General features: G+C 36.9%; 2 protein-coding genes across 4 annotated transcripts; both read left to right on the top strand.

Moving 5' to 3' along the window:
- Window positions 1–12,362, top strand: LOC109802535 (uncharacterized). 3 transcript variants are annotated; one of them, XM_029272029.2, is made up of 9 exons: window positions 14–189; window positions 268–337; window positions 412–502; window positions 609–670; window positions 10,399–10,476; window positions 10,567–10,625; window positions 10,762–10,789; window positions 10,882–11,013; window positions 11,841–12,362. In XM_029272029.2, exons 1-9 carry the CDS (start codon window positions 142–144, stop codon window positions 12,029–12,031), a joined length of 759 nt encoding a protein of 252 aa, XP_029127862.1. In that variant the 5' UTR covers window positions 14–141; the 3' UTR covers window positions 12,032–12,362. The 3 variants fall into 3 exon arrangements, with proteins under 3 accessions (XP_029127860.1, XP_029127862.1, XP_029127861.1); XM_029272028.2 differs by having other exon boundaries at window positions 32–189; window positions 10,753–10,789; XM_029272027.2 differs by having other exon boundaries at window positions 1–189; window positions 10,399–10,625; window positions 10,753–10,789.
- A 5,296-nt stretch (window positions 12,363–17,658) lies between these two features.
- LOC109802821 (AAA-type ATPase family protein) lies at window positions 17,659–24,268 on the top strand. Its single transcript, XM_020364217.3, has 12 exons — window positions 17,659–18,045; window positions 18,123–18,234; window positions 18,793–19,012; window positions 19,086–19,181; window positions 19,287–19,402; window positions 19,763–19,843; window positions 20,749–20,872; window positions 22,216–22,265; window positions 22,990–23,080; window positions 23,430–23,465; window positions 23,604–23,701; window positions 23,803–24,268. The coding sequence occupies exons 1-12, from the start codon at window positions 17,753–17,755 to the stop codon at window positions 23,917–23,919; spliced, it is 1,434 nt and encodes a 477-aa protein (XP_020219806.2). The 5' UTR covers window positions 17,659–17,752; the 3' UTR covers window positions 23,920–24,268.
- Window positions 24,269–26,073: the final 1,805 nt, after the last annotated feature.

The following is a 26,073-nucleotide window of genomic DNA, read 5'->3' as shown; positions in this document are numbered from 1 at the left end:
GGCGATTCCAATCGAAGTGCCGAAACCCGACCCGGAAATTTGAAGCGCAAAAAAAAGTACGTTTTGGTTAAAATATAAGGTTTTGTGGAGCCCTAATTTGAATTTGGTGAAGCAGTGCAGTGAAAATCGCGTTTCCGCCAAATGGAGGTTCTGTACTCGAAGCTCTACGACAAGTACACCAAACTCAAGGTTCCTTCCGCAATTCACGTTTCACACCATCAACCACACACCTTTCTCACTCATTCTTCCTTTTCTTTCTCTATACAGACTAAGAAACTCTCCGATTTGGATCACGTCAACAAGGAACAAGAGCTCAAATTCGTCAATTTCTTGTCCGGTACGTTTCTTCTCCACTCCTTCTCGGAAGTTCACCGAGCGCGTTCTGAATTTGGGAGACTCTGGGTGTTGCAGTTGCGGAGGAGCTGATAGAGGACTTGAGGACCGAAAAGGAAGAGCTTCTTGGACAAGTCAATGCGTTGATAACTGAGTTGGCTTCGCTTAGGTGCATTTTTCACAATGCAGCATCTTTTTTGGGGAAATTTTTAATTTGTGGATTTTTTTTTTTGAGGGATGGTTTGTTTGCTCAAATGTGTTGCTTTGAATTTCAGAAGTGCCGAGGACAAGCAGGTAGCGGATTATCAGAGGCTTTTGATGGTGGAAAGCGAGAAAAGTGAGACTCTCGATCGCATTTGTTGTTCTAGACGTTGAAGTTAAATGCTTGTTAAATAATTGTAGTACGGGTGAAGTTTTTTATTTTAGTTCCTGGATGCACTTGGAGAATGATAATGAAGTGATTGTTGAAAATAATACTCCTTACAGGATCTTAAATAGTTATAGGGTTTGAGATGTTTGAAGCTTCATCTATTTTTCTTTTTCAAAATTTCAAAATTTTGCCGCCTTTACTCTTAGTGGATGGAATAGGATAATTGTAAGTTGTTTAAATAGGATACTGCATGTTTGTGATTTAATTTCACCTTTTTCGTAGCATATGCACTGCAGGGTAATGGGGATCATGAGGAAAATATGATTGCCGCTTTTATAGTACATTTGAGTGTTGTATAGCATAACTTTTTTCACTTTTTTTTACTGGATTTGTTCATCTTTTCACTTGATGCCTGCATTTTTGGTTTCTGTAACGACCCGGCTGGCCACTACACTTCCAACCACCGCACACCGGAAATACTAGACAGAATAGAACGAGTATATAATTATAGGGTTTAGAATATAAATATATACAGAGTTCCAATCCAACTAGAGTTAGAGCGTACAAAAGAAATTACAATCAAATGCTACTATCCCAAGTAGCTACACCTCAAAAAAAATAAATCATAAAAGCGATCAGCTCTACTGGTCCGCCGAAGACTCATCATCAGACGCCCACCTATCCCTGCTCTGCTCCCATACATAGTATGATCATTGCAGTCCAACATCATGGAGACAACAGAAGGGTAAGCTAGTGCAATTAAAATTCAACATACAAATATATATATATATATATATATATATCAATATAAATAAACAACAGATACAGTTATCAACACACTTGTACAGCTTATACCACTCAACAATATCAGCACCGCAATGCGGCAATATCAGCACTGCTTAGCAGCAACAACAACACCACTCGAGTGGCTATAACGGCACCGCAAAGCGGCAACAACAGCACCGCCTTAGCGGTTAGAATCAGCACCACATGTGTGGCTAACATCAGCACCGACTTAGCGGTTATAATATCACCCAACTCAGCATAGCTCAGCACAGCACAACACAGCACAACACAACACAGCACAACAATTCAACAAAATTATTATTTTCTACAATTCAGCCCAACAGTCTATAATTCCGCTATATTATAAAATTTCTCTTATTAATCCATTGATTCCAGCTCAACAATACACCTCTAATACAGCTAACATATTTATCTCAGTTTTATCCCCTAGTCATCACAGCATATTCATTAAATTCAACTTGGTTCAGCATATAACATCATTGATTAACAATTTCGGCACAACTCAACAGCCAACATCATATAGATCATCATCTCCTTGCGCGCCCGGCGCACTCGAGGTCCCGCCCAGCGCGGCTTAACCCGAGAGCACCAGGACTAGCGCGCCCAGCGCAGGAGTACTCGCGCCCAGCGAGACTCAACCCGAGAGCACCAATGCTCTCCCGCGCCTAGCGCAATTCCAAATTGCGCCCAGCGCCTGCCTGGCAGAGACTCAAGGAGTCTCGTGCGCTCAGCGGGGCCTAACCCGCGCCCAGCGTGGGGAAGGTAGAGACCTACCAAGGTCTCGCGCCCAGCGCAATTCGCAATTGCGCCCGGCGTGCTCTTGGCAGAGACTCCCAAGGAGCCTCCGCGCCCAGCGAGTCCAAAAGTGCGCCTAGCGCGGCCCAAGTATCCCAAAAACATGTTACTCTTGATATCGCGCCCAGCGCAGCTCGAGTCACGCCCGGCGCGGGCCAACTAGAGACTCCCATTTGCAAGCTTGCCCAGCGCACACAGCCTTGCGCCCGGCGGGCTTGCCTAAACAGAGTCTCCTAGTGGTCGCGCGCCCGGCGCGAAGAACAGCGCCCAGCGCGAACTCATCAGTAACTCTCCCAAGTTCGAAAAATTTCCAAAACCTGCAAAATTTCACAGAAAACTCACATGCAAACGGTTCAAAGTGCCACATTTTCATCAAGGAGCTCGAAAGTACCAGCTTTATGCGCATGCAACAACAGATCAAAGAAAAATCCCAAATTTTGACTCAAAATCATAAAACCCCAAAACCCCAATTTTTCCAGCAACTCAGCCAAACACAATCAATCACCAACAGCCAAATGAGTTCCTAAACCCATTTTCCAGCCAAAAACGCAGCCAAAATACTAACTTCCCTTACCTCGGTATGAAGAAATCCAAGCGTCGGGGAGAACCCAAAGAGAAAACGAAGGAAGCTTGAACACGGGAAAGGAGAATAGAGAACTTCAACACCAGCTAGCAACCCACTTCACTCAGTTCCACCACCTAGTAGCAGGAAAAAGGAAGGTCTAAGTGAAAAGGGGGAGGATTGAGAGTGAGATAAGAGAATGAGGGAGTGAGAGTTTAGAGAGGAAGAGGGTTGAGAAAAGAAAGAATCCATACGGGTCTTACAACCTCCCCATCAACAGGAGTTTTCGTCCCCGAAAACAGACTCACTTGGGAAAAGAAACGGGTATCGCTCCCTGCACTGCTGCTCAACCTCCCAAGTAGCCTCACCAGTAGCTGCATCCCACAATACTTTCACCAGAGCAATGGACTTGCCCCTCAGCTCCTTCAGCTTATGATCCACCACAGCTACTGGCAACTTCTCAAAAGTCAGGTTCGGCTTCACTTGTACATCATCCAGCTCCACCACATGACTCGGATCATGCACATACTTCCTCAGCTGGGATACATGAAACACATCGTGTAGGTTTGAAAGAGACGGTGGCAAAGCCAACCGATAAGCAACTGGACCTACACGCTGTATGATCTGATAGGGACCCACAAATCTCGGTGTTAACTTCCGAGTCTTCAGCGCTCTTCCCACACTCGAGGTCGGAGTCACCTTTAGAAATACATGTTCCCCTTCGGCAAACTCCAAAGGCTTACGCCTCCTGTCAGCATAAGATTTCTGCCTACTCTGAGCAGTTTTCATCTTCTCCTGGATCATCTTCACCTTTTCAGTAGTCTGTAGGATCAGCTCCGGTCCCACAACCACAAACTCACCATCCTGATACCAGCACAGAGGAGTCCAACATCTTCTGCCGTACAAGGCTTCATATGGTGCCATCCCAATGCTAGCATGAAAGCTGTTGTTACAAGTAAACTCCACCAGCGGTAGGACCTCCTCCCAGCTACCCAAATGGTCTAACACACAGGCCCTCAGCAGATTCTCCAAGGACTGGATTGTCCTCTCTGACTGACTATCCGTCTGTGGATGATAAGCAGAACTCAGCTTCGTGCCTAGGGCCTGATGTAGACTCTGCCAAAATCGGGAAGTGAACCTTGAATCTCCGTCGGAGATAATACTAGAAGGCACCCCGTGCAACCGTACTACCTCCTTTACATACAACTGAGTCAGCTTCTCCAAGGACCACTTGATGTTGATAGGCAAGAAATGTGCACACTTGGTCAACCAATCAACAATTACCCAGATAGCATCACTATTCCTAGCTGACCTAGGCAGCCCAACAACAAAATCCATAGTGATACTATCCCACTTCCATTCCGGAATCTCTATCTGTTGCATCAACCCACTCGGCTTTTGATGTTCAACCTTTGCCTTCTAACAGGTCAGACAGGCCGCCACATACTCAGCGATCTCCCTCTTCATGCCAGACCACCAGAAATTCTTCCTGAGGTCTTGGTACATCTTAGTCATACCCGGGTGTATGCTAAGTCTACTCTTGTGGCTTTCTTCCAATACAGCTCTCCTCAGCTTAGCATCCTGAAGTAGGCAAATCCTGCCTCTGAACCTCAAGATCCCATCTTCTCCCAGCTCAAAACCAGCAATTTTCTCGGTACCCAGCAAACCAAGAAGTCTCACCAACTCCTCATCCTGCAACTGTTTGAGTCCAACCTGCCTCAAGAACTCATTAGTTATGGTAACTGCCCCACAACTAATGTGATCCTGAGCTAACTCCACACAGAGATTCAAATCTCTGAACTCCTCAACCAGCTCCAGCTCTCTAAGCATCATACCTGACATGTGGATGAATTTCCTACTTAGTGCATCTGCCACCACATTGGTCTTGCCCGGATGATACATCAACTGAAAATCATAATCCTTCAGAAACTCCATCCACTGCCTCTGCCTCATGTTCAGCTCCTTCTGATCAAACAAGTACTTTAGACTCTTGTGATCACCGAAGACACTGAACCGAGCACCATATAAGTAATGCCTCCAGATCTTCAAGGCAAACACCACAGCTGCTAACTCTAAGTCATGAGTGGGATAGTTCCTCTCATGAATCTTCAGTTGTCTTGAAGCATATGTCACCACTCTCCCGTTTTGCATCAGCACACACCCCAGACCCTGATGAGAAGCATCACAGTACACGTCAAAAGGCTCACCAGAATCCGGCAACACCAGCACAGGAGAAGTGGTTAACCTCCTCTTCAGCTCAACAAAACTTTGCTCACAGGCATCAGTCCAAATGAATGGCTGCTCCTTCCTAGTCAGCTGGGTCAGAGGCGCTACTATCTTAGAGAACCCTTCAATGAACCTCCGATAGTAACCCGCTAAGCCCACAAAGCTCCGTATATCCGTGACAGTCCTCGGGCGCTCCCACTGCAACACCGACTCCACCTTAGCCGGATCAACAGCAATCCCCTCAGCTGAAATCACGTGGCCCAAGAACTTCACCTCACCCAACTAGAACTCACATTTTGAAAGCTTAGCATACAGCTACTTTGCTTTCAAGATCTCCAACACTGTCCTCGAGTGCTCTCCATGCTCCTCCGGGGTTCTCGAATAGATCAAGATATCATCAATAAATACTACCACGAATTTATCCAAAAACGGTCGGAAGATCCTGTTCATGTAGTCCATGAACACTGCGGGGGCGTTGGTCACACCGAACGGCATCACAACATATTCATAGTGGCCATACCTAGTCCTGAAAGCAGTCTTCGGTATATCACTCTCTCTCACCCTAATCTGGTGATATCCTGACCTCAAGTCAATCTTAGAAAACACCGACGCGCCCCTCAGTTGATCCATTAAGTCATCTATCCGGGGAAGTGGATATTTGTTCTTAATGATCAATTTGTTCAGCTGTCGATAATCCACACACAGTCGACTACCCCCATCCTTCTTCTTTACCAACAATACAGGAGCACCCCACGGCGAAACACTCGGCCGCACCAACTGCTTTTCCAACAAGTCCTCAAATTGACCCTTTAGCTCAACCAGCTCAGCAGGAGCCATCCTATAGGGAGCTACTGACACTGGTCCCGCACCTGGAACCAAGTCAATGCTGAACTCCATCTCCCTAAACAGGAGGCAACCCAGGCACCTCATCAGGGAACACCTCGGCATACTCCTTCACTACATCGATATCAGCTAAGACCCTCTTGGTCTCCACACTCATAGCAGCAAGCAGAAGACAGCACTCTACTCCATCTCTCAATAATGACTCAGCCTGGCTAGCTGAGATCAACAGCTCATCCTCCTCCTGAGGAAAGATCAACCGCCTATTGGCACAATCTATTAGAATGCGATTGGCAGACAACCAATCCATTCCCAAGATTATGTCAATATCCACCAAAGGTAAACAAATCAGGTTCACCTTGTACTTCTTCTCATTCACCACAACCGGGCAACCCACACACAATTCAGAAGCAATCACAGAAGCAGAAGCGGGCGTAGACACTAGCAGTCTCAACCCCAAATCACACACAGGAACACCCAACACAACAGCACATGCATAGGATATAAAAGAATGGGAAGCACCAGAGTCAAAGAGAATCATCACATCCTTACCAGCAGCTTTGCCCTTCCCCTTCACAAGATCAGAAGTCGAAGCCTCAGCACCTGTCAAGACAAATACTCTACCAGCAGTAGTGGGTTTGTCACCCCTCTGAGTATCAGCTCTCTGTGCGCTACTCCTCTGAGTATCAGCTCTCTGCACATCACCCCTCGGAGTACTCCTCTCTGGTCTGCCCCTAGCAGGGCAGTTGGCTGACTCGTGGCCCATCTGATGATATCTGAAGCAACGGCTCTCCGTGTGCGAGCAGTCCCTGACAAAGTGGGGCCCAGCACACCTGAAACATCTCAGAGTGACACCTCCACTCTGTCTACCTCCACTAGCAGCACTGGAAGATTGCCGAGCAACAGAACCCCCTTGCTGAGACTGGGGCCTGTCATACGGCTTCCTCTGACTCTCATCCTTCTTGGACCCAGATGGCCCCTCAGCAGTCTTCACAGCACGGTTACCACCTTCCAACCGCTCCACCACCTTCGCCTTCTCCACTAAGGCCGGGAACTTAGTGATGGCCATAGGCACCACCACCCTCCTCAACTCATATCTCAATCCATCAGCAAATTTCCTGCATTTCCAGGCCTCAGCTATACCTTGCGAATAAAAACGAGCCAGGTGCTCGAATTTCATCGCATACTTAGAAACTGTCATCCCTCCCTGGTGCAGTCGCATAAACTCTGCCTCTTTGGCATGCCTCACGCTTTCTGGAAAGTACTTCTCCATAAACATTGTCCGGAAGCACTCCCAATCAACTGTGACTCCTCTAGCGGCAAGCATCTGATAGGTGCCTCTCCACCAATGTTCAGCCTCCCCAACAAGCATATACACAGCATATGCTAACCTCCTCTCTGGAGGACATCCCAGGACAGTAAAAATCTTCTCTAACTCACGGATCCAGCGATCAGCTACCTCTGGATCTGCATCCCCTGCAAACTGTGGAGGATTACACTTCCGGAACTCAACAAGGTCCCGACTTTCTTGTGACCCTACAGGTCTTGCTGCACTAGCTGCAGCTCTCTCAGCCTCCATCCTAGCAAAATAGGCATTTTGCTGTTGCATAGCCATGGCCATCATCTCTATGGCACGGGCTATCTGCTCGTTGGTCCTAGTCATCGTCTACAAAAGTAACAGCTTCTTTAGTAAACAACAACTAAACCACACAACAATCAATAGCACATCAAATCATCACAGCAGACATCACAGCAAAACATCACAGCACAGAGCTAACACAGCAAAAAGCCTAAAGGGACCACCCCCAAAGAGTGTCCACTAGACTCGACCTGCTCTGATACCACTAAAGTGTAACGACCCGACTGGCCACTACACTTCCAACCATCGCACACCGGAAACACTAGAAAGAATAGAACAAGTATATAATTATAGGGTCTAGAATATAAATATATACAGAGTTCCAATCCAACTAGAGTTAGAGCGTACAAAAGAAATTACAATCAAATGCTACTATCCCAAGTAGCTACACCTAAAAAAAAAAAAAATCATAAAAGCGATCAGCTCTACTGGTCTGCCGAAGACTCATCATCAGACGTCCACCTATCCCTGCTCTGCTCCCATACATAGTATGATCATTGCAGTCCAACATCATGGAGACAACAGAAGGGTAAGCTAGTGCAATTAAAATTCAACATACAAATATATATATATATATATATATATCAATATAAATAAACAACAGATACAGTTATTAGCACACTTGTACAGCTTATACCACTCAACAATATCAGCACCGCAATGCGGCAATATCAGCACTGCTTAGCAGCAACAACAGCACCACTCGAGTGGCTATAACGGCACCGCAAAGCGGCAACAACAGCATCGCCTTAGCGGTTAGAATCAGCACCACATGTGTGGCTAACATCAGCACCGACTTAGCGGCTATAATATCACCCAACTCAGCATAGCTCAGCAAAGCACAACACAACACAGCATAACACAGCACATCAATTCAACAAAATTATTATTTTCTACAATTCAGCCCAACAGTCTATAATTCCGCCATACTATAAAATTTCTCTTATTAATCCATTGATTCCAGCTCAACAATACACCTCTAATACAGCTAACATATTTATCTCAGCTTTATCCCCTAGTCATCACAGCATATTCATTAAATTCAACTTGGTTTAGCATATAACATCATTGATTAACAATTTCGGCACAACTCAACAGCCAACATCATATAGATCATCATCTCCTTGCGCGCTCGGCGCACTCGAGGTCGCGCCCAACGTGGCTTAATCCGAGAGCACCAGGACCAGCGCGCCCAGCGCAGGAGTACTCGCGCCCAGCGAGACTCAACCAGAGAGCACCAAGGCTCTCCCGCTGCGCCCAGCGCCTGCCTGGTAGAGACTCAAGGAGTCTCGTGCGCTCAGCGGGGCCTAACCCGCGCCCAGCGTGGGGAAGGCAGAGACCTACCAAGGTCTCGCGCCCAGCGCAATTCGCAATTGCGCCCAGCGTGCTCTTGGCAGAGACTCCCAAGGAGCCTCCGCGCCCAGCGAGTCCAAAAGTGTGCCTAGCGCGGCCCAAGTATCCCAAAAACATGTTACTCTTGATATCACGCCCAGCGCAGCTCGAGTCACGCCCGACGCGGCCAACCAGAGACTCCCATTTGCAAGCTCGCCCAGCGCACACAGCCTTGTGCCCGACGGGCTTGCCTAAACAGAGTCTCCTGGTGGTCGCGCGCCCGGCGCGAACTCATCAGTAACTCTCCCAAGTTCGAAAATTTTCCAAAACTTGCAAAATTTCACAGAAAACTCACATGCAAACGGTTCAAAGTGCCACATTTTCATCAAGGAGCTCGAAAGTACCAGCTTTATGCGCATGCAACAACAGATCAAAGAAAAATCTCAAATTTTGACTCAAAACCATAAAACCCCAAAACCCCAATTTTTCCAGCAACTCAGCCAAACACAATCAATCACCAGGAGCCAAATGAGTTCCTAAACCCATTTTCCAGCCAAAAACGCAACCAAAATACTAACTTCCCTTACCTCGGTATGAAGAAATCCAAGCGTTGGGGAGAACCCAAAGAGAAAACGAAGGAAGCTTGAACACGGGAAAGGAGAATAGAGAACTTCAACACCAGCTAGCAACCCACTTCACTCAGTTCCACCACCTAGTAGCAGGAAAAAGGAAGGTCTAAGTGAAAAGGGGGAGGATTGAGAGTGAGATAAGAGAATGAGGGAGTGAGAGTTTAGAGAGGAAGAGGGTTGAGAAAAGAAAGAATCCGTACGGGTCTTACAGTTTCTGGATCTGTGATTAGTCTTATTGTGGCCTTTCATATCTAGACAATTTGCATTACCTTGTTCCGTCTATAATGATCAAGCCCTTTCCCACTAATTGGGGTCGGCTACATGGATCAAAACACCATAATATTCTACTTGGAATTTACTTACCTGAAAGAAAAACAGGCAATTTTTCCCCTTCACTGGTGCTTTAAATATGTATTTAGTTGCTAACAAAGACAAAGACATTAATATTAGATAGGTTATCAAACTCGAAAATGTTTTTATATCAGTTAGTATTTCCTCTTTTGGCAGAGTGAATCTGGTTTTCCTTTCAATGAGATATTTATGGTTCTTTAAATTTAGTTAGTGATTTATTTATTCATCCCAAAGAACAAATAATTTAGTTACTTTTCATATTTTTCTGATCAATTCCTTATTCAAATAGAAAATTATGGTCTACCATTATTAGCTACCTAGTTAATCTTTTCTTTGGAACTTTGGTGGGAATCTATATTCGTCGTTGGGAGTTTGATAATGTTTCATTGCATCTTTTGTGCATGTGAGTTCACCACAATATTTCCATTCCATGTCTCCCTGCCCTTAAATGTATCTCAATTTCATTTATTCTTCTTCTTGATTGACGATTTGATTGGTTGTAAACTTTTGGCAGATGAAACTCTTTCTGAAGAAGTTGAAAAGTTGTTAAAGCTTCTCCAGGAAGGAACATCTCATAGTTTAAATAATAACAGTAAGATCATGACTTTAGATGATCAGTTTAAGACTAATTCTAACAGTTCATCTTTAAAAATGACAAGGTTTATATCTTTTGAAAATGAAGGTAATTCTGTGGAGAGGGAATCAACACAAAACGCTTTCAAGGAGACCGTTTCTAGTGAGGTGAGCATTAAAAACCCTAAAAGTGGAATATAAGTATCCATTTATATATATATATATATATTCCAATTATTTCCTTTTGGTGGAAAATGTAATCCCCTTAATATGCTAATATTTTTCTGTGAAAAAGCTGCTGCAGTGCGGTACTAAGACTAATGATCAATCAGGTTGGTGTTAGCACTTCTCATTCATGCTTTATGTGTGAATCGTTTGGTGGGGGTTTTGGTATATTTTATTTGTCTTTCATTGCAATTTACAGGCATTGATTTACAGGAGAGTGGACATGGTAACTGGCTTATTCAAGCTCTTTTTGTGTATGCACTGGGCATGAAATTATCCACCGACTATCAATCTGGACGAGTATGCCTTTCTGCACTGCATCAATCAAGTGGTAATTCATAATTTTGGATTGTAATTAATATCTTCGTCTTATTAATTCTTAATCTTATTATACCTTTTTTCTGAGTTAATAGTTTGTTGGGATGTTAATAATTATGATTAAGATGCTAGGCTATATTGTTTCAATCTGGATATATTTCTGGAATTCTGATGGCTTATTTGGTGGTGAAGACTCGAGATAGAATACGAGGGCAAGATAAAAAAAGTATAAAAGGAAATGGGTATGATTAGCTCGTATTCGTGTGCAGTGCACACCAAATAACCTAACATAGTAATATAAATTGTATACAAATAACAAAACACCCTTATATAAAGGTAAAAACAGGGAGAGTTACTGGGAATTTTTATTATAAAAAAAAGATAGAGCATTGAAACAGGACACACAAATCATAGTTGCATGATGAGCATAAAAATACAGCGCGAAAGATAGAGAGAAGGGATGAATATACTTTGCTCATTATCTGTACCTCAGAGAGACAGACAGAAGATGATAGATTGGCTGAGCTGACAAGATACTCAAACAGGACACCAGTCCCCAGTGGAATTTTCTTCTTCCTCGTTTCCAATCTTCTCACAATTGCTCTTTAAATATCAAGGATTTCTTTTGGGGGCTAAACAAACAAGTTTTTGGACACTGGTTGATTTTTAACGATATTTTATACTCAGTTCAGTTAGACCTTTGTTTCATTAGTGGGTCATTCTTTGAGAAAGCTGATCTTGGTCACAGTTTTTAGAGTATTTATACTGCTACAACATATTGTTTAATTTCAAATAAAATCCTAGCCATTTAACATGTTTCTTTAACTGCAAACATGATAGGTTACTCCTTCAGTTTGTCATGGATTAGTAAATCACCTGGAGAGGAAGCAGAGCTGCTGTACCATGTTTTATCTCTAGGCGCATTTGAAAGAGTGGCACCAGAATGGATGAGGGAGGACATCATGTTCAGCCCTAGCATGTTGCCCAACTTCTTTGAAAGGGTATCTCATGTTGTCAAGTTGAACCACTAATGTTTTTGTAGCATCCATTCCCCTACTTCCCATCCTTTGAATGTACATTTACTGTACATATTTCCTGCTTTATTTGGAGAACATTAAGTTGAGCTATGCATGTAAGCTTTCTTTCTGTCCAATCCCATTTCATTTGCCCGTTGCAAATTCAAAGAATTTGTAAGGTTTTTTTTTTTTTTTTTTTTTTTTTTTTTTTTTTTTTTTTTAACTAAGAATTTGTAAGGTTTATTTGGAGCTTTTAGGGCTTGTTTAACTTAGCTTATCATATACTAAAGCTACAGTTTGGTTAAGCTTATGAATGGGACTGGCATTTCTTCATGCTTTTTTTTAAGGGTAAATGTTATGAAAATGAGCTCATATTACAAGCTCTTTAAATTAAGTTGATTATTTAAATACACTCGAAGAGTTACATAACTATTAAAGGGGAAACGATGATTAATATCACTTTGTTACCACGATTTAAGGATGGAAAAACATGTAGGTCGCTCTCGAAAAAAAAATTTGTTTATATATAGGAGTTGATTTTAATAATATTTATATTTTGTCTTTGCATATTTATTCAAAAACTAAAAATAATAGAAGATATAAAAAAGATATTGGTGGTGATTTTATTTAGTAGGATAAAATAATTAAAAAATGACTATTATTATAGAGGATAATGTGTCATTACTAAAAGAAAGTCTCTAATTATAATTTATAATCTATAATAATAATAATAATAATAATAATAATAAAGTAATAGAACTTTTTCGTGTACATATTTTTTGGATGGTTTTACCTTTTTATAACCACCTTTGTATTTTTTATAACTAGTCAATATTATTATTTTCATAGACTAGAGACTTGAAGTGTCTTTTCTACATTAATATGGATAAAAATAAAAATATTTTAAATGAATATAAATAAATAAGTTAAAGGATAAATGAACTTTGAGAAAAGTGAAAATTAAAAAGTAGTATAACCTTTATACATACTAGTCAAATCAAAATATTTCGTGTTTCTACAAATTTTATTTAATAAAATATTTTAAAAAAAATAGTGAATTTAGATTCATTCATGACAAAAATATCTTTTAAAAATAAAAATAAAAACACAAGTAATTTAAAAATGACATGGAATGCAAAAGAAAAAATGAAAATATAAAAAAAATAGTGAAATATTTATTTTTGTAGAACATGCAAAAGTTGGAATATAATATATATATATATATAAATTGATGAATAGGAAAGAAAATAACAAAAAATAAATCTAGCACAGGTGAGTCACACTTGAAACATCAACTAAAGTTAAAGGTGAAATAATAGCAGAATAATAATTAAATAATTTAGGTTAAATACTTCTTTTCGTCCCTGATAATAATTTTTTGTTTCAATTTAGTCCTACTTTAATTTTAGGTCTCAATTTGGTCCTCAATAATTTAAATCATTGTAATTTGGGACTTTTGTTTAAATGATTTAAACGGAGTTAATTGGTGACCACGTGGATGCCACGTAGGTGGATCCCAAAATAGTTGAAGACACCTGGAGCCAGAACGGCCCGTTCAAGTTACATTGTTGGTGTGTAAATTTTGTACCTGGAACGAGCCGTTCCAGGTGCAAATTTAACACATCAATAGTGTAACCAGAACGGGCCGTTCTAGTTCCAGAATTTCGTGCACAAAAAATCACTGTACAAAGCATTTCAAACACTAGATTTGGTAATATTGTTAATGGGGATTGATAACTTCAATTGCTAAACATTTGGACTATATAGTGTATCATTAAGGATGATGCAGTGTATCACTAAGGACAATGGTAACAAGTTTTATTTCATTGTTAGTTAAACTAGAGTGAAATAATTTCTTTAAACTTTTTTAGTATATGTTATGTTCTGAATTCTTGTTTTCAGTTTCTGAACCATGTTTCTGTCTTTGAATTTATAATATATTATGGATTTTTATTTTCAAATTTTGAATCACATTGCGGCATTTTAGTCAAGATTTTGAACCGGATAAGTTCAAATCAAAGAAGGATTTTGGAAGGTCTTATCTTATTTATTTATTTTTTTATTTTTTTAATTTTATTCATAAATGAATATTAATTTATTGTATTTTTTGTTTATTACATTTTTATTAATATAGATATAATAAAAAAATTATAATAAAAACATGAAGCTAGCGTTCTGGAACGGGCCGTTCTGACAGCAATACGGCCCATGCTGAATTCAGAACGGTCCGTTCTGCTGCACTCATGTTGTGTTAAATTTGCATTTGGAACAGCCCGTTCCATTTGCAAAATTAACACATAACCTGTGCATGCAAAACGGGCCGTTCTAGTTTCAGAACGGCCCGTTCTGGTTCCAGGTGTATTCATGTCATTTGGCATCCACTTATGCATCTACGTGGCATCCACCTGGCATCCACGTCAGCGGGAGTTAACCTCGTTTAAATCATTTGGACGGAAGTCCCAAATTGCAATGATTTAAATTATTCGAGACCAAATTGAAACCTAAAATTAAAGTGAGACTAAATTGAAACAAAAAATTGTTATCAGGGACGAAAATAGGTATTTAACCAATAATTTAATTACAATATGGGATAGAGGAACCCTCCGTTGCAAGCCCATTTGCACACATATTAATCTCTCTATGCGCATGCTGAAATATAATCTCTCAATTCAATCCTTAAAAAGTTTGGATCTTCCTTATGATATTATCATGGGGGTGGAATAGAACGTCACTCTGATGAATGAGTTGTACAACCAACTTTGAATCAATTTTGTAGGGGTGAGCAACGGGTGGATTTGGTCGGGTTCAGGTGAAAAATGTCCAACCCATTGTAAACTGACTTTGAAAAAATGTGACCCATATCCAACCGACTGAGCTTTCGATTTGAGGCGGTTCGGGTTGAAACGGATTCGGATTTAAGCGGGTGGGTATAATCGGGTTTGAATTTTTTTGTAAACCAATTTATCTTAAGGAAGATGAAGCTTAAAACGATAAAAAATATTTTTAAAATAGTGTATAAAAATAGAATGAAGGTGACAATAGATGGTGTATGTAGATTCGTAGTTGAAACATTTACAAACTAAAGAAGCAAAAATAAAAGATAACAAAATTCATAGTTGTTACATGGAAAAGAAATATAAAGTTAGATTACAAAATCATAAGAAATCACAGTCACCCAAAATGTACTCAAAATGGAGATAAGAAGATGGAAAAGAAAGACAAAGAAAGAAGCAAAAAGATAACTCTAAAAATGGACTAGCGTGTTGAGAAGTTAAATGAGGAAGGAGAAGACAAAATAAATATCTAAGTTATGAGAAAAAGGAAAAAAATAAGTTACAAATTAATGATTATATTATACTTGAAATAAAGACTTTTAAGTTTGGACCATTGTTGTTTAGTTATACAAAAGTAATAAAAATTTAAACTTATCTCATTTTCGGTTGGGTTCAGTTTTTGGCGGGTTTAAAAATTCAAAACTGAACCCGCCCAATATAACCCGTATAAAATCAAAATTTTAACCCGATTTACCCATAAGACCCGCCCGAACCCATCCAAAAACAATATTTTTTATCGGGTTTTTCGGGTTCAGTTCGGGTGTCGGTTTAATGCTCACCCCTACAATTTTGCAGATCAAGATAAAGGTTCTTCTATCCCAAGTAATATGCAGGTCATGGTGGATTGCAAAAAGTTCAGCTACTAAGAATATGGTATAACCACAAGAGTCACAAAATCCAATGATCCAATTGCTAGAATGTTTTTAATAACACCTCCAAACCCGAATGACCCATGATTGCCTCTAGAACAATCATTTGTGTTAAGTTTGAAGACGTAGGTGATCCTAACAAACTTGAAGAGGGGAGCAACATGCTAACCATTAATGTGAATGATAACATGATGACCTTTTATTTGATTAACAATATACCAGTTTTACCATATTTTATTGTTTATTGTTTCATCATTCTCGATTTCCACAAAAACCAACAAATCATTGCAAAAAGAGGACTACAATTAGATTGTATTTAGGAACACAAGCAAGCTCTACTGTTATTAAGAGTTCATGTTGGTGAGGACGTACCCCATTACATAATGATTCAAATCTGATGGGATCTTGGATAGTCTCGCAAGAGGTAGAAAATGTCTTCCGGAGAGGAATTGCAATTGTAACAAAGAATATGAGAAAAAGTCCTTTTAGTAATCTCTCATGAAGAGCTAGCCAAATGAAAAACTTCAAGGATTTAGGGAGGTTTGAAGACCAAAGCCAAGTCCAAGTCTCCCTCCTAGTTATCATGAAAATGAGTACATACATGCTTTAAGTCACCAATAGCCTGATTTTGTAGAATAAATTTCATCTTGGGCAGGATGCCAAATGATGCAGTCATTAACTTCCTTATTAATAAAGGAGCTCATAATATGTTATAGGTTCCAAGTGTCATTGAGGAAAATGTTTTGCACAAGAATATGTGAATCTGTGATATGAATGTAATCTATATCTAGCTACATAAATGTCGCATTGTAAGTCATTTATCAAACCAAAGTGAAATGTTGCTCGCCCCTATACATATGAGAAAACCATCTTTTAGTAACTCCATAACTTTCATGATGGATGACTAGACTTATGAAGAACTCTCGTTAATAACAACCCACATAATAAAGGTTAATGCCAAATATTTATAATTGAGAAGTTTAACCCACAATTTTATCATGTTGATGCATAAAGCTCCAAATATGTTTCCCAAAAAGAAAAACATTAGTAAGAGAAACATTAGTCTCCCTAGCAAAATGAATGGCCAGCCCCTCGTCTTTCTTCTTTCTAGTAATGTCACTCCAACTTACCTAGTAAAAGGTCGACTTATCCTAGATAAAGTCTGTTATCATCTTGTCTATAGCTACACAAGACCTTTCAGGCAATCAACGGTTCTACATGACATATGTTGGAATGACTAACAACATAGATTTAGCATGGGTGGTACTGTACACCTCGCTGTATTAAGTAACTTGATTTTCCAACTTGCTAGACAACCTTGAATTTGAGCGTGATTTTATATTTTTAGAGATAAAAAATATGAATTTATGGGTATTGATTTTATATATTATGATAATTCTTTTACATTTGCTTTTTTTTTTCCCCTTCTATTCATCTTTTTTTTTTTTTTATAAATAATTTTTCAAAAAAATTGTTATAAATTTAACAATAGAAATTGTAGTACTAATTAAACATAAATGTCTTAAAAATAACTATTTTACAAGTTATACAAAATATAATCAACTCTCCTTATATTAAATATATATCTATATGTTGTATAAACGTGTTTTTAGAAGAAAAAAAAAATTATAAGAGGATTTAAAAAAAAATTAATTTTTTTTATCTAATTTAATTTTTATTTATCACAATTATTTATATATTAAATTTTAATTTTTTTAAAATAAATTATTAATAAATAAAAATAATAGCATAATATAACATAAATTATTTATCATATATAAGCTATATATTTAAAAACATATTTTTATATAAAATTTAAATATAATTAATTATATTTAAATATTATATTTATTTATAAAATTTAGTTATATACAACAAATCTTCCAGAGTCTAGTAATACACAAACAAATAACTAGCATAAATCAAATGAAACATTTTTCCTAAAAGACAAAAAATCTAAATACAATAAGGCAGAGGCAGACACAGGCGAACCGAAATCGGGGATTGCGAGTGATGAAAAGCATTCGCGAGGGATGAGTTTCTTACAGGGAATAATTGATTCCTTCAACTCCATCTTCGTCTCCGATAACAATCCCAATTTTCCTTCAATGGAAGCTCCTTCTCCTTCTCCTTCTCCTTCGGTTTCCAACGAGCGCGTCGCCTACAAGCTCAAAGGCTACTTCGATTTGGCCACGCAGGAGATCGCCAAGGCCGTTAGGGCAGAGGAATGGGGCTTAGCCGACGACGCGCTTCTTCACTACAGGAACGCCCACTCCATCCTCGCCGAAGCCACTTCCACTCCCGTTCCCTCCTACATCACTTCCAGGTTCATTCAATTTCACGCCAATTCTTCGCTGACAAAGTAGGGTTTCTGAGTTCTAATCATGTGACTGTTTCTGACAGTGAGCAGCAGAAGGTGCAGTCCTATCGCCAGAAGATATCCAAATGGCAGAGTCAGGTTTCTGAGAGATTGCAGACTCTGAGTAGACGAGCTGGTAGCTCGTCTTCTAATCAGGTATGATGTTGTTGCTGTTTGGCTTCTCGAAGCTGAACCTGTTGTTTGTCCGGTGATTACTTTTTTTTTTTTTTTTTGTGGTTCTAGAATCGGAAGGAATACATTTTAGAGTGTGTTTAGAAAATTAACTTTGAAGTTTTTCAGCTGTTTTTTAGCAGAAATGTTGTTCCTAAAATATGATGTATGTTTATGATAGCTGAAATTTGTAAGAAGATTTATTTATTTTTTTCTGAATTTTTTTTCTTCATGCATGTGAAAATTTGAAGCTGATGATTGTTTTTCAACTTCTCCAAACAATGATTTCTTTTGTTGTAGGCAGTATGCAAATGAAATTATATATCTTAAAATTGTTTTTCAGCAAACTTACGCTGATTATAATTATAACTGGTTATAATAGTAATTGATTATAATAAGGCTTCAGAGTGGTTGGACTTTTCAGCAAGCCTGTTAAATTATAATTATCAAATGTTCTTACTGTATATTGGTCATAGGGAACTAATTTTATGATTGTGATGAACCTTTGATGTTTCTTTTCTTTTTCCATAAAAATGTTTGCAGAGCACCTCAAACCTTGTCCAAACTGCTGCAGTTCCGATTAAGCCATCGAGTACTAGAAAAAATGTGCTACAAAAGCCCCCTCAAAGAACAGGTCAGGTGAATAACGTTGGAAGCCCCAAACCTAGTCAACCGTCTGGTGGAAATTATGATTCCAAACTAGTTGAAATGATTAACACTGCCATAGTAGATAGAAGCCCCTCTGTTAGATGGGAAGATGTCGGTAAGAATCTTTGCATGTTTGCTTCTTTGTTTTATATGTTATCATTTCTTTGATTATTAGTGCGGAACTGCAGCTGGGCTTGAAAAGGCAAAGCAAGCTTTAATGGAGATGGTTATTTTGCCAACTAAGAGAAGAGACTTATTCACTGGTCTTCGAAGGCCAGCCCGAGGTAATGCCATAGGACCTCGTTACATTTGGTTATATATTGGATAGTGGTGAAAATTGTAGAATGAATATGCCAAATATTGACATTGCTGAACCTTTTTTATTCTAGGTTTGCTTCTCTTTGGTCCACCTGGTAATGGAAAAACCATGCTTGCCAAAGCAGTGGCTTCAGAATCACAAGCAACATTTTTTAATGTCACAGCAGCTTCCTTGACATCAAAGTGGGTATGTCTCTATCTGTATCAATTGGAATTATAGGGTTTTAGGTATAGAAGGAGGAAAAGGAAATAAAAAAGTCATTTTTTTTTGGTGAAAAGGAAATAAAAAAGATTTAGAAAATAATGCTACGTATAATCCTAACATTATAAGGAAACAAATCATTAAGCATTAGAAAATATGGAAGCTAATCCTAACAGGTAATCCTAGATTTTCTAAATTATTCTTAAATAGAATCAGGATATTATTGCATATTTTTCATACATTCTAGTGGTATCATTGTTTAACTCTAATTTATTTCCTATGTTAATATGTTTAAGTAATATTATGAATTCAGAAGTTTCACCACAATTAACTTGTGCTCAATAGGTGGGTGAAGGTGAAAAGCTTGTCCGGACACTATTCATGGTAGCCATATCCAGACAGCCATCTGTAATTTTCATTGATGAGGTATTTCTCTCATGTATAGATAGAGAAATTGTTCTTCCCCGACTCCCCCTGCTAAAAAAGACCAGAAAGACTATCATGGAAGAATATGTTTAGGGAATAGGGGAAAAAAATTAGCTTGCTTTGGAAGCAAAGTAATGAACCATTTTAGGATCAACTCTTCCGAGCTGTGTTTGATAACTAGATAAATATGTCCAACTGCCCTCTGCATTTCAAGTATTTTTGTTTTTGAAACTTGGTTCAGAGCACAACATTAACTGATTTATATCAAGAAAGAAAACATGAGACATGTGATGAATTTTGTGTCTTGATTACACAGCGGATACTATTATATACAATAGGTGTCATGCCATAAATATAAAGCTTACAGTTATCGTAGTTATCTTGATTACATAATAATAATAACAATAATACTTCCACACATCCTATTCACATTATTTCTAACAAATTTTTATTGGACTTATTCTTAAGAATGTGGAGTGCATGTTTTAAATGATGTGACTAAGGATCCCTTTTGATTATAGTTTTCTCTGGTACTTTTATCTTCTAACTGAATTAGGTTAATGAGTTGAAATATTTTTTAACATTGATGATGCACATAAGTAATTCCAGTGTCTATTTTTAGTGAAACAAAGTTTATTTCTTTATTACATTAGTCTGCCCTGGTTTGTAGCACTTTCAAGGTGACGATCATTATCATTGATTGTAAAGTTATAATCCCTTATGATGGCTACAGTGCAAGGTTATGCTATGTTGTGTTTAACTTTAACTATTAGTTTTCTTTTCTTGAAGCCATACTAGTTAAATAGGCAAATTTATAAATAAGAAAAAAAAAAGGTTGTTTTCTTCACACCTCAATTTTTTTTACACTTCAAACAATATTAATTTCCTTTCTTAACTGATACCAGATTGATAGTATAATGTCAACAAGGTTGGCAAATGAGAATGATGCCAGCAGACGATTAAAATCCGAATTTCTTATCCAGTTTGATGGGGTGACCTCCAATCCTGATGATATTGTGATTGTAATTGGTAAGCATTATATATGAAGATACTTAGGGTGTGCTTGGTTTCAGAAAATATTTTCTATTTTCATTTTCAAAAAATAATTTTCATTTTCTAATTTTAAAATTTAGAAAACATGTTTGGTTTGACTATGTTCAATAAAAGTTCATAATTTTTTTTGGTATGAAATTTACTGTCAAAATTACTTTCTATATATGAATTAGAAAAATATTTTATTTTGTAAATATTTCATTCTTTCTACTCTAGCTTATATTTATTCTTATTTGAATACTCTCCTCCTATAATAGGTGGATTTTACTATACAAACGTGCAAATGCCCCTTATATTTTTTTTATCCAATGAACAATTTATTATCTAACAAACAGTAATTGTATATCAAAATTATGTGTGTATATATATATAATTAATACTACTTATCTTAAAATATAGCAACCAAAACTTAATCACACTACATATTAATCATATTTAATTAAAATAATTGAAGAATATAAATAACATATGTAATTAAAATCTATAGAATAATTATATCTAATAAATCTTATAATATTAGTATTAATATTAATATATAATACACATGAAAGTACCAAACTAAACTTCTCTACATACAAAAAAAAATGTACGATAGATCGATTGAATTACATGTTTTTTAAAAAATTAAGTCTATCGAATTATGTGTGCAAGGCTACAAACTTAGAAACAAGTTCAGAAAATTTTTTAATAATTACTGTCAAATGCCACTGCATTTTCAAAAGTGCAGAATATAGTGAAAATGTCATTTTCAATTTTGAACTTCTTTTGAAAACATTTTTAAAGGAAACATTTTGTAAAATTAAAAATAAACATATTTTCATGCTTATTTTCTATTTTCTTTGAAAATGAATAGAAAACGGTGAAATCAATCAAACCCTTAATCATTCTGATTCTAAAAATGAGCACAAGTCCCTCTGAAATTATAATTGGTTGATGGCCTTTTGGCCTGTTTTAGAAATAGCTGTTTAATCTCATCTATCAGTACATCATGGGGGCATTGCACATTGATTAGATTTTCCTATCTTCTCTTTTAAATTCAGTTGTATTCTATCCCTCACTTTGAGATATGTTAATAACAATATAAGTTCCTTTGCTAGCTGGCTTTCATTGTAATCTGTCCTCCTAAAAATGTGGCATCTGCATATGATGGATGTAAAACTGAATTCACCTATTGTATATGTGGAATTGCTAGCTTTATCATCTCTTTTATTTCACACTGTTATGTGAGTTTTATTATAGATAACTGAGTGCCTGGGCATTTGTCTACGAGTCTATTAGTCATACTAAACACTTAAATTTCCTTGCCCTTCTTAATATAGGTGCGACAAATAAGCCACAAGAATTGGATGATGCAGTTCTTAGGAGACTGGTAAGAATTTCTTTATTGCCCTATACTGGAAATGTAGAAAATATAATTCCAGAATGTCATGTTGCTGATCTGATTTTTAAATGATAAATGTTTATCACTGTTAGATATAAATTATCTTCTAATTTTTTTCTCATTGAAATATTGTACAGGGATATAATCTTTTATTTATTTTTTGTTTGACACTATTATATGCCTTGTTCAAGGTTAGGTTTTGTACCTTTAAGAAATGGATAAATAATGTGATTCTATCATAATGGTGGTTTTGAAATGGTCATATGAAGGAGAAACCTTTTTGTTGATAATATTATGTTGTATGTACACCTTTGTTAATTGTAACGTGTCTGTATTTAATATGTGCCATAAACTTCTATTCTAATATTCACTGTTCTCTTCTATGTATTGTCAAATTGCTTAGACTCCTAGCAATTGTTTTATAGAGTTTCTATTTGCATGGCAATATGGCATTTGTGTACTTCTCTCCCCCTGACTTATGTTCTCTGTTACTATTCTTCCAATTTTTCTTAAATGCATGGAAAAAACGATCAGTCTTCAAATTTAAAAAAAAAAAAAACACTTTGAAGGTATATTCTTTATGAGAGCTTCCATTTGTGTCCATTGGAATCTATGCATGATTGTATGCCATGTATAGTGGTTATAATGATCTTTGAATTACATTGCTTCTCTACTTACTCTTTTATTGGGTTTGCTGTGAAATCCTTACTAGGTGAAAAGAATATACATACCTTTACCGGATGGAAATGTTCGGAAGCTTCTACTAAAACACAAACTCAAGGGTCAAGCATTCTCCTTACCTAGTAAGCAATGTGCTCATATTTTATGCTTTGTGATACTTTTGATTTTTATACTCTTGTGCTACGGAATGTATTTCCTGGTTATTTATTCTTCTAGGGTATTCTGGTTTTATGGTGCATGGCTTGTTTCATGTTAATTTGAAAAAAATAGTTTACTTGTTATTGTTTGCCAAACAACATACTTGCGGAGGGATCAAACATGCAAAAATATTATTAATTGTAACAGTCGGTATGTTTTGTTGTATGCTTTAAACTTTTGTCATCGACATCTTTCATAAAAGAAATCTCCAGAATATTATTATTTGCACTGCCCTCTTCTTTTAACTAAAAACTTGGGATTTTTATGTTGCAGGTAGAGATCTAGAGAAGCTTGTAAAAGAGACAGAAGGCAAGTATTTGTAGCTAAAATACATATTTTGCTAGCAACCTAGTTTGACTTGTGATGAGAAAGAAATTAGAACGATGAGACATTTTTGTTTCCTTTTTAAATATGACCATTATAATGTTTGTTATTATTTGTTTGCAGGATATTCTGGTAGTGATCTGCAAGCCTTGTGTGAAGAAGCTGCAATGATGCCAATTCGAGAGTTGGGTGCTGACATTCTTACTGTCAAGGCTAATCAGGCATGCTACTTTTTTAAACTAATTTCTTTAGATGCAGATTAGTGTGATCGTGTTAATTAAAACCTTCCTTTTATTGTCAAAATTATTTTCGGCTTTACCAGGTAAGAGGACTGAGGTACGAGGATTTTAAGAAGGCAATGACAATCATCAGACCAAGCTTAAACAAGAGTAAGTGGGAAGAGCTTGAACGCTGGAATGAGGAATTTGGCTCTAATTGAAGAAAATAAACATCTGTGTACATACATAACTGAAATTAGACAAGACAGACATCAAGGTTAGTGGCTAAAATAATGAATCAGGTAAGGGTTCTGCTTATGTTGTAAATGGCAGCCCCCAGCCTTGAGGCCATTGTTTTCGACTTAGAAACCTTCAAATGGATGCCATTATTTATTTGATTTTAACTTCTAATCTTTGTATGTAATTTGTGTTTCGGGTGATTGTAAATTGGTCCCCTCCCCGGTGGTTTTCATGTCAGAAAAAGAGAAAAACAGGTTTGGAGACTGGAGTATGACTTATAATACCGGAAATGAAGGGAGAAAAATATTGAAACAAAGGTATTTTCTTCAACATGGCGTTATATGAGTCTTTTAAATCCAAGTGTAGTGGATTTTTTTAATCATTAAATTACTTTAAGACTTTTAGTTGGACTAATATGATGGATTTATCATAAACCTACTTTTTTAAGAGTATATTAGACATAATTTATGATGACGAGTCGATCTTCGACTTCACAAGTATCCGTCTATTTCTTATATCTTTGGTTATATTTCTCTTGCATATTCTTCAAGAGTTTAATTTTTTTGTTTTATTGTCGGTGTAAAAAAAATGACAATCAATAAAAATTTATCATTGATATAAATTTTAAAATAATTATTAGAAAAATTATTAAACTTATCATTTGTCATAACAAACATAAATGTCATAACCTCTAAGATGAACTTAAGGTATTTTTTATACGGGTTTGGTACTCTCTGTATTGTTTAATCTACATAATCTCTTTGCTGATCAAAAAATAAAAAGCATGATAATTTATAATTAAAAGGCAGCGTAAAAATTTAGTCCAATTTATTAATATACTATTTAATCTTAATTGAACCGTTCAATATAACTTTTCTTTCCATCATTTTTCACGAAGAAGCTTCGCAAAATCTAAGTTTATCAATAAAATCAAGATTTGTAGGAAGCCGAAACTTCAGTGTTGAGGATTTCTCCATAAGGCAAATAATATGGGAAGGAAATAAATAAAATAAAAATGAGATACATATTTCATCTTATTTCATATTTTAGGGTTTAATGATTGACATGGTTTTTGTCTTGTTTATAATATAGAGAAACCTTCATTCTCAGAAATAATTTCCAATGGATACTCACAAATATTCAAGAAAATGAGACTCTCCTATTTGGAAGAAAACGTAGTTTCTAAAGTGAGAAACCATTATAATAAAGTCATCCTCGTAATTTTTTCAAGAATGAGTGACAAATATATGCTAAAGTAGTAAATGATATTTGTGCTTCAGAAAAAGGTAGGTTGGCCTATTTGATAGGAATTTGAATTTCTTGACTACACCATCTCATTGTCATTGATAATCTCTTTCCTTTTAAACCTTAGTAAAATTAGCATTCATAGAATCAAGATTTGAATGAGGCAGACGGAAAATTCCCAGATAGGAATTGCCAAGTAATCAAACAAGGAAAATTTTGTGCTGTAGAATATTTTTCCCCTTTATTTTGCACAATTAAATATAAGCCAAAATTTAGCAATGCATAGTTTTTTTTTTTAAAAAAAAACTTATAATGGGTCAGTTTCTTTAAAATTAAAAAATAAGTGTTTTAAAAAAAATTAAGAAGCAAATAGGAGTTATTTAAAAAAAAGTTTAAATAAACACAAAAAATTACTTATTTTATTAAAAATTTAAAAGAAAAGTAAGCAAACGAACCCAATATTTTATGCCTTAGCCATATGAATGTGCATACAGAACCTATTAGCTTCTTATAAGTATTTAACTTTTAGAAGTTAGCTTTCTTAATTTATATTGATGATATTTTGAACAAGCTTTTGGAAAATTTGGTGCTTAAGATTTCCAACAATGAAAGAGCATAGTAGACTGGTAGCTAACTTCAAGAAGTATTCTTAAATTTAAAAGAACATTCCAATTCAACATCTGACTGTCATGAGAACACCGAATATGGTTATATAGTGAGTATGTGAACAAACTCCTTTTCATAGTATTATTTTACACAAATTAATAAAAGTTAATAAATAGATAAAAGATAATAACAATTTTATAAAAGTAACTATAATACTAAATATTAATCTTTCTTCTTTTTTACACCATTTAATCTTGTTAAAAATGATATATTGCAACAATAAT

This window comes from Cajanus cajan, chromosome 4, assembly GCF_000230855.2.
Source record: "Cajanus cajan strain Asha chromosome 4, NIPB_CcT2T_4, whole genome shotgun sequence".
Lineage (NCBI taxonomy): Eukaryota > Viridiplantae > Streptophyta > Magnoliopsida > Fabales > Fabaceae > Cajanus > Cajanus cajan.
This window is presented reverse-complemented; position numbering and strand designations above follow the sequence as displayed.